General features: G+C 44.1%; 1 protein-coding gene across 7 annotated transcripts in view; it reads left to right on the top strand.

Annotated features, from left to right (window-relative positions):
• Window positions 1-17,589, top strand: part of PCYT1B (phosphate cytidylyltransferase 1, choline, beta) — a 122,542-nt gene that overhangs the window by 44,666 nt on the left and 60,287 nt on the right. For 3 of the 7 annotated variants that reach the window (XM_029930613.1, XM_029930608.1, XM_029930606.1), the window contains exons 2-4: window positions 2,693-2,779; window positions 6,884-6,983; window positions 17,015-17,131. In XM_029930613.1, coding sequence (XP_029786473.1) covers window positions 2,693-2,779; window positions 6,884-6,983; window positions 17,015-17,131 — 304 coding nt within the window. Of the gene's footprint in view, window positions 1-2,692; window positions 2,780-6,301; window positions 6,486-6,883; window positions 6,984-17,014; window positions 17,132-17,589 lie in introns of those variants that run through there. The other 4 variants (XM_029930609.1, XM_029930612.1, XM_029930607.1 and 1 more) reach the window with 2 other exon arrangements.

Below are 17,589 nucleotides of genomic sequence, written 5' to 3'. Positions count from 1 at the left end.
AATTTAAAAAAAGGCCTGCATGGGAGAAGTAGATTCTTTCTGAAGTCCTGTTCTTGTCTCTTTTGCATATCCTGATGAACGTGTTGTAACGTTGCTATAAAATTCTTTGCTGCTGGAGGACATTCTTGAGATGGTTATGACTTTGTTAACTATGGGTAATTCACTTTTCAATTGATCTCTGTGCTTCTAACATGCCTCATCGACGTTTGCTAGTTACCATTTATTGAGCCTGGCAGCCACACTGTGATATATACTGTATCAGTCAAGGCCCTGTCAAGACCCAGCCGGCTCATTCTAAACAGGAAATATGAAGAGATTTTAATAAAAGGGACTATTTACAAGGGTGTGGGCAGGGTTTCAGGAAACCTCAAGGGACAGCAATACTCCCTAGGCCTGGAAACTTTAGGGCTTGTCCCTCCCAGGCGTGAAGGAGTAGGGGGAGAGTGTGGGTACCGGGACATGGCAAGGCACTGTGTGAAGAGGAGCCTCTCAACAGAAGCTGGGGATGTTGGTAATGGGACAGAAACAGCATACTGCCCCCTAGCAGCGCGGAGGCCAGGCGGAAAGATACCCTGAGCTCACTCTTGCCCTGCCCTTTGAGGTTTTGCATACTTCTCATGGACCCAGCTCAAGTTGAAGCAGAAAGGCAGTGTAGCCCATTGATGCAGTCATACAGGAAGCCACAGAGAGAAGAGTAGAGAGAGGAGAGCAGGAAGAGAGTGGATTCTGGAGAAATAGAAGGAAGATATCACTTAGACATACATCATTTCATTTACTCCTTAAAGTAGCTTCGTGAGGTAGATTATTTTACTGGATAATAAAATAAGTGAAGACATGAAGGTTAGAGAGGTTAAGGACCAGCAATGTGTTTAATGTTTATTTATTTTTGAGAGAAAGAGAGCATGCATGGGAGAGGGGCAGAAAGAGAGGGAGACACACATAAGAAGTACACTCCAGTCTCTGTGCTGTCAGCACAGCACAGAGCCCCACGCAGGGCTCAAACTCACGAACCGTGAGATCATGGCCTGAGCCGAAGATGGACGCTTAACCGAATGAGCCACCCAAGGGCCCCCAGCAATTTAAAAAAAAATGATGTTTAAGGGGCGCCTGGGTGGCTCAGTCGGTTAAGCGTCCATCTTCGGCTCAGGTCATGATCTCACGGTTCATGGGTTTGAGCCCTGCATCAGGCTCTGTGCTGACAGCTCAGAGCCTGGAGCCTGTCTTCGGATTCTGTGCCTCCCTCTCTCTCTGACCCTCCCCTGCTCATGCTGTCTCTGTCTCTCAAAAAAAAAAATGATGTTTAAGAAATCAAATGGATGTTGAATAATAGAGCTGGGATTTGGACTCAGGCATGTCTGACTGGATTGTCCTATTGCAGTTAAGAATAACTTAGCATAAACAAGCAATTCTGCAGCTGGCCAGCACCATCAGCAGTACTAGGCCACGTCCTCATTGGGTGGCAGCTTGCTGCCTGACGGGTCCAGTTGTCAGTCATTGATGCACACATATAGATGCTGTTCCCCCCTTTTTTATGCTCTACTGATGTTTGCATTGTATATTTTATGTAATGTCTAATTAAAAAAATTATTTATTTGAAGCGATCTCTACATCCCTTGTAGGGCTTGAACTCATGATCCTGAGATCATGTCTAATAGCTTTTAAGTAAATATTTGACAATGTTTAATTGAACACATTTTGCAAATGAAATGTCCAACATCTAAAGTCTTTCTCTTTAATAAGCATTACGGGAGGGGCGCCTGGGTGGCTCACTTGGTTAAGCAGCCAACTCTTGGTTTCAGCTAGGGTCATGATCTCATGGTTCTTGAGTTCAAGCCCCGTATCTGTGCAGTGCCGAGACTGCTTGGGATTTCTCTTCCTCTCTCTCTGCCCTTCCCGCTCGCTCACTCTCTCTCTCTCTCTCAATAAATAAATAAACATAAAAATTTTTTAAGGATTACAGGAATATGACTTTGGTATGATACAGTACAGGTTACATACCTAGAACCTATATGACAAATAGGTACCCTCTTCACATGCAATGACTGGGTGTTCTGAAATCCTAAATTCAGTAGAAAGAAGGTTAATTGCAGTCTTGCTCCAAGTCTGTGGTCTGGCAAGGTCCTTCCACATAGGAGGGCCAGGACTTGGGGCCAGGGCTCTTTAACCCTTTCACATCCTCCATCTTTTCTGCTAAACAGAAAAATTTCATGTGATTTCCAGGCCTAAATTGGAATATGGCTACGTACGGGGGCATAGTCTATCCTCTGATGATCTCTACCAGTTCAGAGGCTGCATTTCTATGATTTGTATGTTGAAAAGGGCAGGGGTTTCCCTTTAGATATTAAAATACTGATAATTGAATATGCGTTATCAAATTTAAACCTCCTCCCATTCTAAAAGGGCCACACTTCACCTTTGAGAATTGCTGCCCGAGGGCCAGTTCTGGTCTGTCCATCCTTATTTCTCTCCTATTTATGCACCCTCCAAACATCTAGCATCCTATGAAATACACAGCAAGTATTAGTAAACATTCAACAAGGTGGTCTGGCTAATGTGGGGTCTAAGCTGTGACTTGCCAGTGACAAAATCTCTGTCAGCCATCTGACCCACCACACTGAGTCTGGGTGAAAAATAGGGTCACATCCTTTTATTTTTCAATTAACCATTTGCCCCCTTCTTCTTTAATTACCAGGAAGTCGATTGTGTCCTTTTTGAGGCCCCTCTATCCGAATGGTCTAAGAATCCTGAGAGTTTCCTCAGTTCAAAGGGAGCCAGAAAGGTAATGGAGTCTAAGGGACATAACACTGCTGTTCCTGCTGCCATTTGGTGTCAGTGTTGAAGACAGGTTCTGTTTCCTTGAGTGGAGAGAGCACCTCTCTCAGAGTTGTAAAATTAAATGAGCTAATACATTTAAAGTGCTTAGTGTGTACATGGTTACATGGCATTGTGTAATTATTGAGCCTCAGTTTGAGGTCTTATTTAGGACCTAAACCAGAGGATCCCTGGAAATGCCCCAGGTCTGGCAAATGGTAAGGAATAGTTGGGGGGCTGGGTCCTCTGCAGGATGTATGTATGTATGCATGTCAGTATATACACATATATTGATTGGAGTCCAGGATGCACCAGTCCCTGCCTCTCTCTGGAGCCTCTTGTTATCTTACTCCCATTTTCCTGTGGTTGGTCTGTCCCTTGTAGGTGGAGGACACAGACCCCGAGGAGCTTAGAATTCCTTAGAAATCAAATTATTTATTCTGCCTCAGAGAAGAAGGAATTCTGGGGTTGGCTGAAGTCACACGGCTGGTTATTGGTGGCCGGACCTTAATCAACGTCTTCCTGAATGCATAGCTGGACTCTTCACCAAGGGGGTCATCTGCCTCACTGTGGAAGGCAGTGTTCTGGCAAAGGTTCACAAGGCTGTGGCTCAATCATGTCTGCCTTCTCCCCGCTCCCAGCACAGTGCCTTGTACATACCAAGAAATACCTCTTCTCCATGTCCCCTGATGTTAAATATGATCATAGGCTCAGAAGCACACAGGTACACATGTGCACACAAGCACACGCAAGCTCACTGAGGAACTCTGTCTGCCTTCCGTCTCTTTGCCTCTCTCTTTGTCTTACTTCTAGGCCACAATAATTAAGACAACATTACAGAGTGCATTGAAACCTTTTTCTTAAACCTTGAGTAACTATCATTGCTTTACAGCTTTGTCTGTCTCTGCTTTAATCACCAGATTTCACACCCTCTAGAACACACCTTTCTTGGAAAATGGCAACACCTTATCTTTTTAATAAACTTTACGACTAGCCCATGAAGGATCTAATTTATTTTAGACCATATGAAAAAGATTCACTGTCCACATATATTAAAGGTTAATGACTCGTTAATAAAAGCTAATCCATTTACCTACTTAGGTTGTATCCTAAAAGTTTATTCATGGGTCAGTTTGCTTTGTTTCCAGGGGGAAGTCCATTATCTATTATAATATGTAGTATTCTATATTATGACACATGATAATGAATACTAATAGTAATAAGAATTGCCACAAGTGGGTACCAGATACCTTATATACATTATTTCTATGGCTGACAACAACCCTGAGAGATAGGTACTCATTTTACAGATGAAACTGAGCTTCAACAAGTTCGGGAATGTCCTTTTAAAAGTACATGAAGTCAAATGCATTTCTTATCCTAAAGATACACCTGCTAAAGGGGCATGACAGGTCACCACATGACCTCCCTCCCTGTTCCTAGTCCCTTGAGCAGCCACAGCCTGCAGGCCCCAGGTGGGTGCCTGATTCAATGCCAGCCTATCCTGGTCGTGGCCTGCTCTGAAAAGATGAGCTTGGCCAATCTGATTCTCCTTTAGCAATGTGAAGGGGCAGAGGTGTCTAGGTGGCTGAGTTGGTTGAGCGTCCGACTTTGGCTCAGGTCATGACCTCATGATCTTATGGTTCGTGGGTTCGAGTCCCACATCAGGCTTTGCACTGACAGTGGAGGCTGCTCTGGATTCTGTGTCTCCCTCTCTCTCTGCCCCTCTCCTGCTTGGGCATGCACACACTCTCAAAAAATAAACATTTTTAAAAAAGGAATTTGAATAGGGAAACATGGAAAGAAGTAGCAAGTGGGTTGGAGCTGGGGCTGAAAGACTCAAGAAGAAGTTAATGAATGAGTATTGGGAAGGGAAGGCAGTTGTCACACGTGAGTTGCCAGTTACAGGGAGTACAGGCGAGCAGACACTTCACCAGAGTGGAAGAATGTAGGGAAACGGGAGTGGGAGACAAAGACTCATGTGCAGAGAGCCAGCCAGGTGGGCGCAGAACACTCTGGAGCCAGACACTGCACCTTTCCTACTTTTAGTAGCTTGCGTGCCGGGATAGCCTTAAAACAATCCTTCATCTCTTTAAATTTAAAAAAAAATTATTTATTTATTTAATTTTTGAGAGATAAAGTGAGACAGAGCATGAGCGGGGAGGGTCAGAGAGAGAAGGAGACACAGAATCTGAAGCAGGTTCCAGGCTCTGAGCTGTCAGCACAGAGCCGGATGCGGGGCTCAAACCCACCAACCATGAGATCATGACCTGAGCCAACGTCAGACGCTTAACCGACTGAGCTACTCAGGCACCCCTCTTTAAATTTTTTTAAATGCTTGTTTATTTATGAGAGAGAGAGATGAGATGATTGGGGGAGGGGCAGAGAGAGAAGGAGACACAGAATCTGAAGACAGGCTCCAGGCTCTGAGCCGTCGGCACAAAGCCCCATGCGGGGCTTCAACTCACCAACTGCGAGATCATAACTCAAATCGAAGTCGGACACTTAACCAACTCAGCCCTAACCCATTCCTTCATCTCTTGCGCTGATTTGAATGAGTGTCGGTTCCTTTCAACCAGAAGCGCAAAATTAGAATACGCAGCCTGTGAGTGCTGGCAAGGGGATTCGAGCCACCGTTTTGGCCTCTCCTCCTATCATTGCAGCCCTGGCTACTCTGGCCTGCCGTGGACCTTACTGTATTTGAAAAACAACAAACAATGGATCCAGGGTTCCTGAAGACAGCCTTGGTTTGCTTTCAGAGCTGCGTGCGGGAAGGTGGGGGTTAAGCAAGTCTCAGACAACTGGAAGGTACCCAGACAAGTCTGGGGCAGAACTCCAGCTTCCAGAGCGGAAGGTGCTACAATGGGGACAGGGAGGGGCGTGGGCAAGGACGGCTTCTCGGCTTCTCGGCAGTGCAGAGGACAGGGCTCCTTCAGGATGGGAACCGGTCTTCCCCTACTTGTACCTCCAGTTCTAAGATAGTACCTGACTGATATGTGAATGTTTGAACGAATGATTGGTGAATGAGTGAATGAATACACGAATGGCAGAAGTGGGTCATGGCCCCTCTTTAAACATGTGGGTCATCTGGTCTCCCCAGGTTGGGGAACACCTGTATCTACACCTAAGAAACAATTCATGCAGCAATATGAGTAATGTGTACAGGGATGAGTCACCTTCAGCTTTAAAAATACCAAAGATGACACCGTGATGACCAGGATAATGACATAGCTCAGAGACTCCAAATGGACAACTCTCGGTTGCATTTGCCCTGCTTGCCAAAATACCACTTCCTTTGTCTTCCTCTGGAGAGAGTGAGGTTCTCATTTTAAGAGGCTGTCTAAAAGATGCAGAGGCACTTCCCGGGCAGGCTTCCAAGTGACTCCATCTCTCACAGCGCTCCCGCTCCCCGGCTCCCCAGGGCCCCAGCCCGACTGCCTGGGCGGAGCCTCCAGCCGCTGGTGGCTATTGGAGCTGCCACCGTGCACTTCTCTGCAGCTCGACAGAAATGCTGTGCTCCTAGGCCTCCCAGGGCACAGATAGCGGCCCTGGCCTTTGCACTGAAGTGACGTCAGAGTTGGTGATTGGCCAGACCCGGTGTGTGTGAAATACAGGCGATGTCTGCCACACTTCTGAGTATGGCCTTTCTTCCAGCCGGGTACCCCAGGGTGTGGGTAAGTCGAAATTTTTGCAGTCTGCCCTGCTGGGTTGTGAAGTGTTCAAAGCCGAGCACTGTGACTCTCCAAGGGCATGACTTAGCAGATTTTGTAATCCAGCCGGACCTCGGTTGCCTTTTCTGTGAACTAGAGAGGGTATTATCCTATATTATAGAAGGAAAGAAGAATCTAGCCATCACAGGCTGTGGTGGGGCCCAGCAGAGAGAACCTGTCGAGAGTTTCAGTGACGATGTCCGTTTTTATTTCTAACAGCACAGTATTTCTCTCAAAGACTCCGTGACTCTGTTCTGCTGCTCAGTTGTACCTGTGTGGCCAACAGAAATAAGACTTCAGGGGAAGTGAGCGCCAAAGGAAAATTTGTCAGACTATGTTCCCTCTCTCTTTTTCCCTTCTAGACCCTGACTGCACCTGCCCCATTTGCAGATGAAACCAGCTGCCAGTGCCAAGCGCCCCATGAAAAACTGACCATTGCTCAGGCCCGCTTAGGAACACCAGGTGAGGCTGGACTTCTTGTTCTCTGAGGGGCCCTGTCCCAACGGTTAAAGTAGCAGAGAAGCCCATCACTATATGAGTGGCACTTGCTTTTGATCAGAGAATTCAATTCAGAGATTTATAGCCCAGTGCAGAAGGATGCGCGTTTACACTGAGAAACTACACCAACCAGAGATCCCATTCTACCACTTTGTGCGAGTCATGAGAAGGGTCTGCACCTGTTTCTTCATGCGCAAACAGGGTCGGTGATCCCTGCCTGCTTCCCACGGTGTTGGGGATGACTAGATTCGGTTAAAAACACCAGAGCAGTTTTTAAACCATGAAGCCTTCTACAAACCCAAGGTGTTGTAATGATCACCATGTTCAAAAGTCTGGGTTTGCTTCTCCACGTGTGCCTTAAATAAAAGAGCTGAGGCTCTGCACGAGAAGGTCGTTCATTCCTTCAGTCCTTTACACCAGAGATGGAGAGGGAGAGATTGAAAAAGAACTATCGAGTACCATCTCTGTTTCTCGGAAACAGAGATGGTACTCGATAGTTCTTTTTCAATCTCAGGTGTGCTTTGCAGATGCTGCGAGTTTTACAAATGGAAGGTTTGTGGTAACCCGTGTCGAACAAGTCCGTGGGTGCCATTTTCCCGACAGTATTGGCTCACTTTGTTTCTTTGCCACATTTTGGTAATTGTTGCAACATTTCAAACTTTTTCATTGTTTTGTTTGTTACGGTGATCTGTGATCAGTGATTATGACTCGCTGAAGGCTCAGATGATTGTTAGCATTTTTAGTAACGAAGTGTTTTTAATTGAGATATATACATTTTTTAAGGCTACAGTATAGTGTGAGCATAACTTTTTAAAAAGTAATCTCTACACCCAATGTGGGGTTTGAACTTAAGAACCCTGAGATCAAGAGTCCCGTGCTCTGTCTGAGCCAGCCAGGTGCTCCTAAACGTAACTTTTATATGCACTGGGAAACCACAAAATGCACTTGACTAGCTTTATTGTGATATTGGCTCTATTGCAGCAGTGTGGAATGGAACCTGCAATATCTCCCAGGTACAGCTGTAATTAAAGAGACAACTTGTTATGAAATAAAACTCCCAAATAATACGCATGCATGTGCTTAGGCGTTCAACCTTGCCACACAGATAACTGAAAGTTTTAAGAAGGGCCTGGAGTGGTCAGGCAAGACCTTGTAGCCCTCTGAGCTGATTGTTTTGGGAGAAGATTGGGACCAGGTGGGCGGCAAATGGAAGGGTATTCCAGGCAAATGGAACAGGATTAGTGAAGGACAGAGAGCGAGCGAGAGAGAGCACTGTGTGGGAAATAAATGAGCAGCGTTCCAGTTGATTGGGATGGAGTGAAAAATAAGACTAGTTGAGCAGGTCAGCACTGAGACATTCAAGATGGCATAACTCGATGGTTTCCACTCACCATGGCAAAAACGAAACATCCCAAAGTTAATAGAATCAATGGGACAAAGGACAGTTTGCTTAATAATTAATAAGTTCTTTAGATGTATCATTGTCCTTTGACCCTCACTCCTCTATGGGGTTAGTACTCACCGTATTTCCCAGATGAGGAAACCAAGGTTTTAGAGAAGGCATGAATCCCGCACGGTTATTTGGCTAACGAGGGGCAGTGGTCCTCACCCTGGCGGTGCATTGAAATCACCTGGAGGGCTTTCCAGATTGCTGGGCCTTGCCCCCGGAGTTTCTGATTGAGTCCGAATGGGGTGGGGCTTGAGCACTTCCCTCGCTAATAAACAAGTTCCCAGGTGCTGCTGCTGCTGCTGCAGGGGGGCCGCTTGGGAACCATTGGTAGGTGGCCAAGCAGGATCTGACTTCAAACTCGTCGGGGGTCAAGCTTGATCTCTCCACCACGCCACCCTGCTTCCTTTTGAAGAATAGCTTCAAGACAGTGAGGTGAGGAGAACAGGCAAAGATAATAAGCTTTGAGAAAGGCGAGAAGAGGCTTGGGGAGGTAGCTCAAAGCACCTAAACCAGGTGTTTGCAGACTTATGTGTTCAAAGAATCACCCGGTAAGTTTGTTAAAGAAGCGAGTTTCCTGCTCTCTCTCTCACTTACCCCTGAATCTGGGCTGGGGCCCAGACGTCTACATTTTTAAACTCATAGCCAGGTGGTTGTGAACTTGGTGGTCTACAGACCATACACTGAGAAATGCTGACCCAAGCAATAAATCCAAGAGCTGCAATGGAAGTCCAGGTGGTTATGAAAGATTAAGTTAAAGACTGAGCTTCAGGCCACAGAAGAAGCAGACCTACTTTTCCGAGGAAAGGGAAGCAGAACTTGCTCTGTGTCGGGTAGGTGCTGTGGGCTGTACTCCATCTCGTTGGGCCTTTGCACAAACTGGCCCATGGGTAGTACTGTGTCCTTTCTTGAGACCTTGGGGAATGGAAAAGTAACCTGTCAAGTGTCCTAGCTGACTGGGTGGAGCTAGGATTCTCCCTCAAGTCCCTATTCCCTTAAGTCTCTGCCGTGTTTACCACAACGGGTGGCCTGCACAGGCCACAGCTGACCGTGGAGCTCGGGGAAAACACAGGTTTTCAGTCGGAGGGTAAAAGGTGTGTGAACCAGACAGACAGTCTGTGAGCTTCTGGAGGGGCAGGGCTGTTCGCCTTGCTCACTGCTGTTTTTCTAGCACCCGGAGACATTACCAAATACTGTGTGCTTAGTAAGTATTTTGTGAGTGACTGAGTGAATGAATGGGAGTTTGGGACAGGAGAAGGAACTTGCCCTCTGGGTATAAAAGAGAGTTGGGTGTGATGCTCTGAGCCCGCATCAAGCTGATTGGGGGAGACTGGGCACCTGTACGTCGTCTAACCGCCAAGTGGTTTAAACCGTGAAAACAAAGTTAGGGTACGGTGGTGGTGCGTTTTGAACTGTGTTGTGGGCTCTGTGGAACCCAAATCACCACAGGAGGCATGAGACAGAGCAAAGATGAGCTCTTCGTCTTTGAAGAGAAATTCTCCATTATCTCAAGTGATGACCCCAGAAAGTTATTCGAGAGAATCCATGATGTTGATGGCACCTGGGGTGGGGGCACAATTCTGTTAGAAATTCCTTTGTTTAGAACGTCTAACATCCATATTAAAATGAGATGTTGGTCCTTGGATTACTCACAGGCACATATTAGTCCCAGAGCGCACTGTGATCACCACGGTTCTGGCACAGTAGTGGTCCTCCTGGCTGCTTACATGTCCGGCGTTGTTAAAGCACACTTCACCTGCGAGGTTTCTGATTGGGGGGGGTCTGGGGCGGGACTCGAGACGTGGCACCTCTCAGAAGTTCCCTCCTGCTGCTAATGCTGCCTGTTCTGGGACCTCACTGCAAGAACTACTGATCAAGATAACCGTTGGTAATGGTTGGAGAGCATGACAGGGAGATTATCCAAATATAATTGTCAGAGCATTGTACTGTTAGTAGAAAAGCTCAGAGGATTTTAAAAAATCTTGCTGTTTGACTCCTTTTAAGAAAACAAGAAAAACATCAGCGCTTTTTTGGAGTGTTTGGTAATTTTCAAGACTCGTAAGCAATTACCTTTTTGTGGTGCTGTCTCGAGCGCTCCATCAAAAAGACAAAACAGGCGCGCATTTGGGGTTTATAATGTACTTTGAGATTATAGTTCTAGCTGAAGTCTTTATCTCCTTTACTAGCCCTATTTGATGACTTAATACAATTGCCTACAATATGTTTCATGATCTTACATGTGCCCAGACGGGCTGTTTGGCACATTCTAAAGGACTTACTGACAAACTGCTCATCCCCCTTAGTTCTTGAAGGTTGTCGGTGAGGTCCCAGGGTGATGAAGCCATAAGAGGAGGAACACGCTAGCTAGCTCCACCAGTGCAGTTTTGAACCTGTGAACCTGCAAGGTTTCTTATGTATCTGGAGACCAGAGTCACCTCTCTGTCTTCACATAGAGTCCAAGTGATTATTTCATGGGTCCCTTTTCAGTAGGGCTGCCTTTTATCTTCAAAGGAAATTCAGTCCTAATTGCCAATTTTCCCTTTCCAAAGGGGATTTGTATTGTTCCATTTTCATGGTGTGTAGTTTGCCAAAGTCATTTTTCAAGAACTACCTTAATGAATTTTGCCTTATTTGTGTGCACCTGTACTATAATTTACTTAATTTTTCTTTAAATATACCTTTCAAAAAATTTAATGTATTGAAAAAGTAAACATCAATCCCTGCTAGTAAATGCTAGGCTATAAGTAGAAGAAAATTACAAAGTTTATATAAAGCTATCATAAACTTGATAAAACATGTAACTATTAGACTGTTAAAGGTTAATTTTTCTGCCACCCTTCTTACACATTGGTTGTACACAAAAACAGTGTTGGTTACCATAATTAGCAGATGTTTAGTACGAATCTCTCTTTTTAAAAGGAATTTATATTGGAATGTAGTTTTTTTTTAATATTTTAAAACGTTTTATTTATTTTTGAGAGAGAGAGAGAGAGAGAGAGAGAGAGAGACAGAGATAGAGACAGCACGAGCAGGGGAGGGTCAGAAAGAGAGGGAGACACAGAATCCAAAGACAGGCTCTAGGCTCTGATCTAGCTGTCAGCACAGAGCCCAACGTGGGGCTTGAACCCACAAACCATGAGATCATGACCTGAGCCCAAGTCTGACGCTTAACCGACTGAGCCACGTAGGCACCCCGGAATGTAATTTTCTAGAAGGCACCATGAGTTAGAAGAAAGGGCAATGAAGTTTTGTTTGATTTTTTTAAAAATACTTATTTTTGAGAGAGAGATAGAGACATGGGGAGGGGCAGAGAGAGAGGGAGACAGAGGATCTGAAGTGAGCACTGTGCTGATAGCATAGAGCCCTGTGAAGTGCTCAGTCACAGACTATGAGATCATGACCTGGGCCAAAGTCAGATGCTTAACCAACTGAGCCATGCAGGCGCCCTAGTGAAGTTTGGTTTGTACTCACTTTTCACCTGAGTTTAGTTGTATGATATTGGCTAAGCTACTTAAGTTGGCTGAGCTTCCATTACCCACTCTTTGAAATAAAGATGGTAGGACCACTCTTTCCCACATACGTCACAGAGTTGATGCAAAGGTTAAGGGGAGGGTATGTACTTTATAAATCATACGAACTTTTAAAGCATCGTTTAAATGTAGGTTAATAGCCGTAATCACAAATAAATAGTCACCATTTTGTGGTTGCCTGTGTGTGAAGCAGTGCCAAGAAATGCCATAACACGGCCCACAAAATGTGAATTCGCATGGAATGCATTGGTGATTGCCCCCTATCGGGTTTAACTTTGTAACCCACTGCCATAGTGCTTGTACCATTTTACATTCCCACCAGCCTTGGGAGTTCAGTTGCTGAATATGCCCACCAATAATTGGTATGGTCAGTATATTTAAAAAAAATTTTTAATGTTTATTTTTGAGAGAGACCTGGAGCACACATGGGGGACAGACAGGAAGAGAGGGAGACAGAATCCAAAGCAGGCTCCAGACTCTGAGTAGTCAGCACAGAGCCTGATATGGGGCTCGAACCCATTCACTGTGAGAGCATGACCTGAGCCGAAGTCAGATGCTTAATCGACTCAGCCACCCAGGTGTCCTGGTATGGTCAGTATATTTTTAAATTCTTAGCCATTCTAGGAACATGAAGTAGTATATCACTCTAGCTTTAACTTACATTTCCCTGATAACCAATGATATTGAAGATCTTTTCATGAGTTTATTTGCCATCCACATATATATGTGTGTGTGTGTGTGTGTGTGTGTGTAGAGAGAGAGGTGAAGTGTCTGCTCAATTTTCTTGCCCTTTTTAAAATGAGATATTTGTCTTCTTGAGTTTTGACAGTTCTTTTGTATTCTAGATATAAGTCTTAGATAAACATTTTGCAAATATTTTCTTCCTATCTATGATTTCCCTTTGCATTTTTGTAAAAATGGGAAGACGGGTTTGAAGTAAGGTCCAATTTACTATTAATTTTTTTTGGCTTTATGGTGTGTGCTTTTGGGCCCTATTTAAGAAAATTTTGCCAAATCCATAGTCATTAAGATTCTCTCCTATTTTCTTCTAGAAACTTCACCGCTTTAGCTCATACATTTAGGTCTATGATCCATTTGGAGTTAATTGTCACACATGGTGCGAGATGTGAGGCAGGTATAGCCCCCTTAACCATTTCATTTGTGTGTAAGTGCTGAATAAGTCACGAAAATTTGGAGCGTAAGATCCAAGCAGTTAAAATAATCAGATTTCCCCACAGCTCTATACCATTGTCATAATTTGTATCCCTGATTCTCAAGCGCATATTCAGCATCATTTTGGTGTTAGGTGTGGTTTATTGTAGTGCAGTTATGTGAAACCTGGCAATCAGCCTGTGGCATACAGATATACCTTTTACCAGAACATCACATTTGTCTGACGTACTTTACTTTATCAGCTCAGGATTAACAGGAATTTATTTGGAATACTTCTAAAAATCTATAATAGTTTGTGGACAGAAAGTTTATAATGCCATTGTGTTCATTTTCTATGCTGCATAGCATATTGCCACCAAATTAGTGGCTTAAAACAATGCAGATTTATTACGTCATAATTTCTGTGGGCCGGGAGCCTGGCCTAGCCACGTCTTGATTCTGCTCAGTGTCTCACAAGTTTGTATTCAAGGTGTGACCCAGGGCCCATTTCTCATCTGGAGGCTTGATGGTGATAGATGTGCTTCCGAGCTCACACGGGTTGTTTGGTTGCAACGGTAAAACCAAAGATGCAGGTTTTTGCTGCTTGTCAGCCAGAGGCCACCCTCAGCTCCTAGAGGTCACCTGCAGTTCCTTGCTATGTGACCCCTTCACAACATGATGGCTTGCGAGGGAAGGAATGAGTCTGCTAGCAGTATGGAATCTTTTATACAGTAATACAATTATAGGAGTGCCATCCATCATCTTTGCCATATTCAACTGGTTAGAAATAAGTTCCAGGTCCTGCTCACATTTCCAAGGGAGGAAATCACACAAAGGCATGAACACCGGGGGGCAGGGATCCCTCGGAGCCACCCTAAGGTCTCCCCACCATGGGCAGAATAGTAATGTTCTCACATGGGATCATCATGAAATCCCCAGCTTCACAGGCCACCGGTTCCCAACATAAATGCCCTGGAGAGTTCCCAAATGCCTAAAAGGATGTCTAGAAAAGCCCGAGACAAAAGATTAAAACAAATAAACATACAAACTAAAAAAAAGCCACACGCTATATTATATAGCGTTTCAAACGTACACAAAAGTAGAACAATACAATGAACCTTCGTGTGCACGTTATCTGCACCTAACACCCACCCACTAGTGCCTGGCTTGCCCGAGTGCCCACACCCACTGCCCCCTTTTGAATTATGTGAAACAAAGTCCTAGGCTTTCTATCATTACATCCCTAAGTATTTCTGTATAAAAGTCTTAAAAACCCAGTTTTTCAAAGCATAACCACTATACCACTATTGTGCCTAGAAAATAACAACAATTCTTTAATATCGCCAAATAAGCAATGTTCCGTTTTCCAATTATCTTACGTCATCATTTATTTATAGTTTGTTTGAATCCAAATCCAAACAATGTTGATATGTTCAGTATGTTGAAAAGTGTTTTAAATCTCTAACCTGCAGATCCAATTCCATCTTTCTTTGTCTTCTGTTGGTTTTTTTTTTTCTTGAAGTGCTCATTTGGTGAAGAGATTGGTATTGAGGGGGCGGGTTTTTTTTTTTTTTTTTTTTTTTTTGGTCCCACACGGTTCCCCAGTCTGGAAATTGCTGACATACTATAATTTTAAAAAATGAGCTTATTGCAAAATCAACCCCCAAATACTCTTCAAAGATTTACTAAATGGTCTTTCTCTTGGTAATTATGTCATCTTTCTTTACTTTTCTTTCCTCCCTGCTTCCTGAATTCATTTATCTTGATCACCTCTGAATCAATAACACAAATTTTTGCAAAACTACCATCTGCTTTCCCCTGGGATTTATATCTTAACACAAATTTTCCTCAATTGAAACCAAATTGAATAAGAGCATTGAAACCCAGGATCCCTCATTAGACAGTTTGTTATTTCAAAGCATTTTCTATTTACCATGTTTTATTTAGAATTCGGTATCATCCTGTGATGGCAATTCTGTTTGTTCAAGATGGTGTATAATTGGGAATAATTGCAGTTCCCTATCTGACATAAAGTCTCTTGAGTTTTTTTATTAGAGAAATTTAATTTATTAGAAACATTGTACCATCTGAATCTATTAATGGAATATTACTTTTAATTTATATTCCAAATTAATGAAGTTATACTACAACAGGAAGTAATCACAATTTTATTTATTAAAATTTTTTAATGCTTTATTTATTTTTGAGAGAGACTGAGACAGCATGAGCAGGGGAGGGTCAAAGAGAGTGGGAAACACAGAATCTGAAGACAGGCTCCAGGCTCTGAGCTGTCAGCACCACAATGTGGGGCTCAAACCCACAAGCTGCAAGATCATGACCTGAGCCGAAGCTAAACACTCAACCAACTGAGCCACTCAGGCGCCCCAATAATCACAATTTTAAATCTATCTTAAAGATCATTCAATAGAAGTTTGCAGTGCTTTTTTTTTTTACAAGATCATTAGAATACATGCAGGTAGTTTTAAAAGTCCATAGGACTCTGAGGCTTATATATTTAAAAAAAACCGAAAAAACCGGTGGGGCACCTGGGTGGCTCAGTCGGTTAAGCATCCGACTTCAGCTCAGGTCATGATCTCACAGTTTGTTGATTTGAGGCCCGCGTCGGGCTCTGTGCTGACAGCTATCTCACAGCCTGGAGCCTGCTTCAGATTCTGTGTCTCCCTCTCTCTCTGCCTCTCCCCTGCTCACTCTCTGTCTCTCAAAATAAAATAAAGACATAAAAAAAAAAAACCCTGACAACTCAACAGTCCTTTCCCTACCAGCCCTAACCCTGATTCTTGTTTCCTTTAGACACTCAGCATTTGACAATCAACATTCCAAAATGTTGTGGACCTCTCTCATCTGCTGTCATTGCCTTTCTTGTTTGCTCTGCCCTTGGGGAATTATACCTTTTAATTTTTAAAAAATTTTTGGAGGGGATTGTACCTTTTGAATTCTTTCTCTGTAATTCTTTTTGTATTTTGGAGGAAGTGGAGATAAATATGTATATGTTCAGTTTGCCATATTTAGCTTGTAGTTTGCCATATTTTCACTTTCTAGTTCATTTGTTGAGAGCCCAGAATGGGTAAAAGTTGAAACCCAACCCCTCTACCCCCTGTATCTCCATCTCACTTGACGGGGTGGGTCTGTGAGCTATTTCAGCCAAGTGTCATCCTGTAGTCTCTGGTGCAGTCTCCTGGCTCCCAGGAGCTGTGATCCAGTGTGTCCTTCTTCATCATGGAATGGCACTTCCCAGGATCCCATATGCCACAGTGAGAATGGCTGTTGAGGCCGCTTCACTCTTGACCTTTCTCTCTCAGAGGGACTGTAGTGTTGGTCGCTGGCTGGCAACCCCGAGGACCACCCACACGTAACTTTTGCACCCTTACTCTTCTGTCTTTGGGGTACACGCCCTGCCCCCATCTCTTATGATGCTAGAGAGGTTAGGTAGTGGCCTTTGTGCAGGGGATGCTTACGGTAAATGTTGAACAGTTGGCTGTCCGGAGGGAAGTAAGCCCAGGTTTGTAGCATCTGCCAATTTCTGTGGTGTAAATGCTACCCCAGCTGATTTCAGGCTACCAAAGTGACTTGGAGCTGGGAGGAAAGGTGCACGCCTGTCCCTTTGAGCAGAATGAGCAGACTCCTGCGCAGCCCTGCCTTTGGGGACAGGTCTTGGGAGTCTTCATTCAGGACTGTCAGACTCAAGAATGAAGGAATTTCATGTACCAATAAGACACCGATGGTACCTAGACCTTGTGTTTTATCCAGGTAAACTTTCCTACAGTGCTATACTGATGAGGGGAGAATCAGGTAACTGGGCTTCTTTATTCTGAAGTTACATTGATGGTATTTTCTTTCTCCCACAGTTGACAGGCCTGTCAGAGTTTATGCCGATGGAATATTTGACCTCTTCCACTCAGGTCATGCAAGGGCACTTATGCAAGCAAAAACCCTGTTTCCCAACAGCTACTTGTTGGTAGGAGGTAAGATTTGCATTTTCTCTTTGTCTAGAAAATTCCTTGACCATGAGCTTCCTGAAAAGGACCCCTTGCAGAGTTCCATTATTAAAATCTCACATTGTTATTACTCCCAATTCAGCCCATACTGGCTCGCTTGTTGGCTGCCTAAAATTCAAAATGATGTTTAAGAAGGCATAGGGGAAATTACTTCACAGGGTTACACACCGCTGATTCCCAGAGAGGGACAGATAACACCATCACGCGCCATAGCCTCATGTTTTCCACTAATGCCTTTCTTCTTGTGATTGAGGCAAGATCCAATTTCTGTTTCTAAAATTTTCTAGAAGGTTAGGAGGAAAGAAATATTATTCTGATTTCTTTCTTTTTCTTTTTAAAAAGTTTATTGTCAAATTGGTTTCCATACAGCACTCAGTGATCTTCCCCACAAGTGCCCTCCTCCATCACCACCACCTCTTTTCCCC

Source organism: Suricata suricatta, chromosome X (assembly GCF_006229205.1).
Source record: "Suricata suricatta isolate VVHF042 chromosome X, meerkat_22Aug2017_6uvM2_HiC, whole genome shotgun sequence".
NCBI classification, from domain to species: Eukaryota; Metazoa; Chordata; class Mammalia; order Carnivora; family Herpestidae; genus Suricata; species Suricata suricatta.
This window is presented reverse-complemented; position numbering and strand designations above follow the sequence as displayed.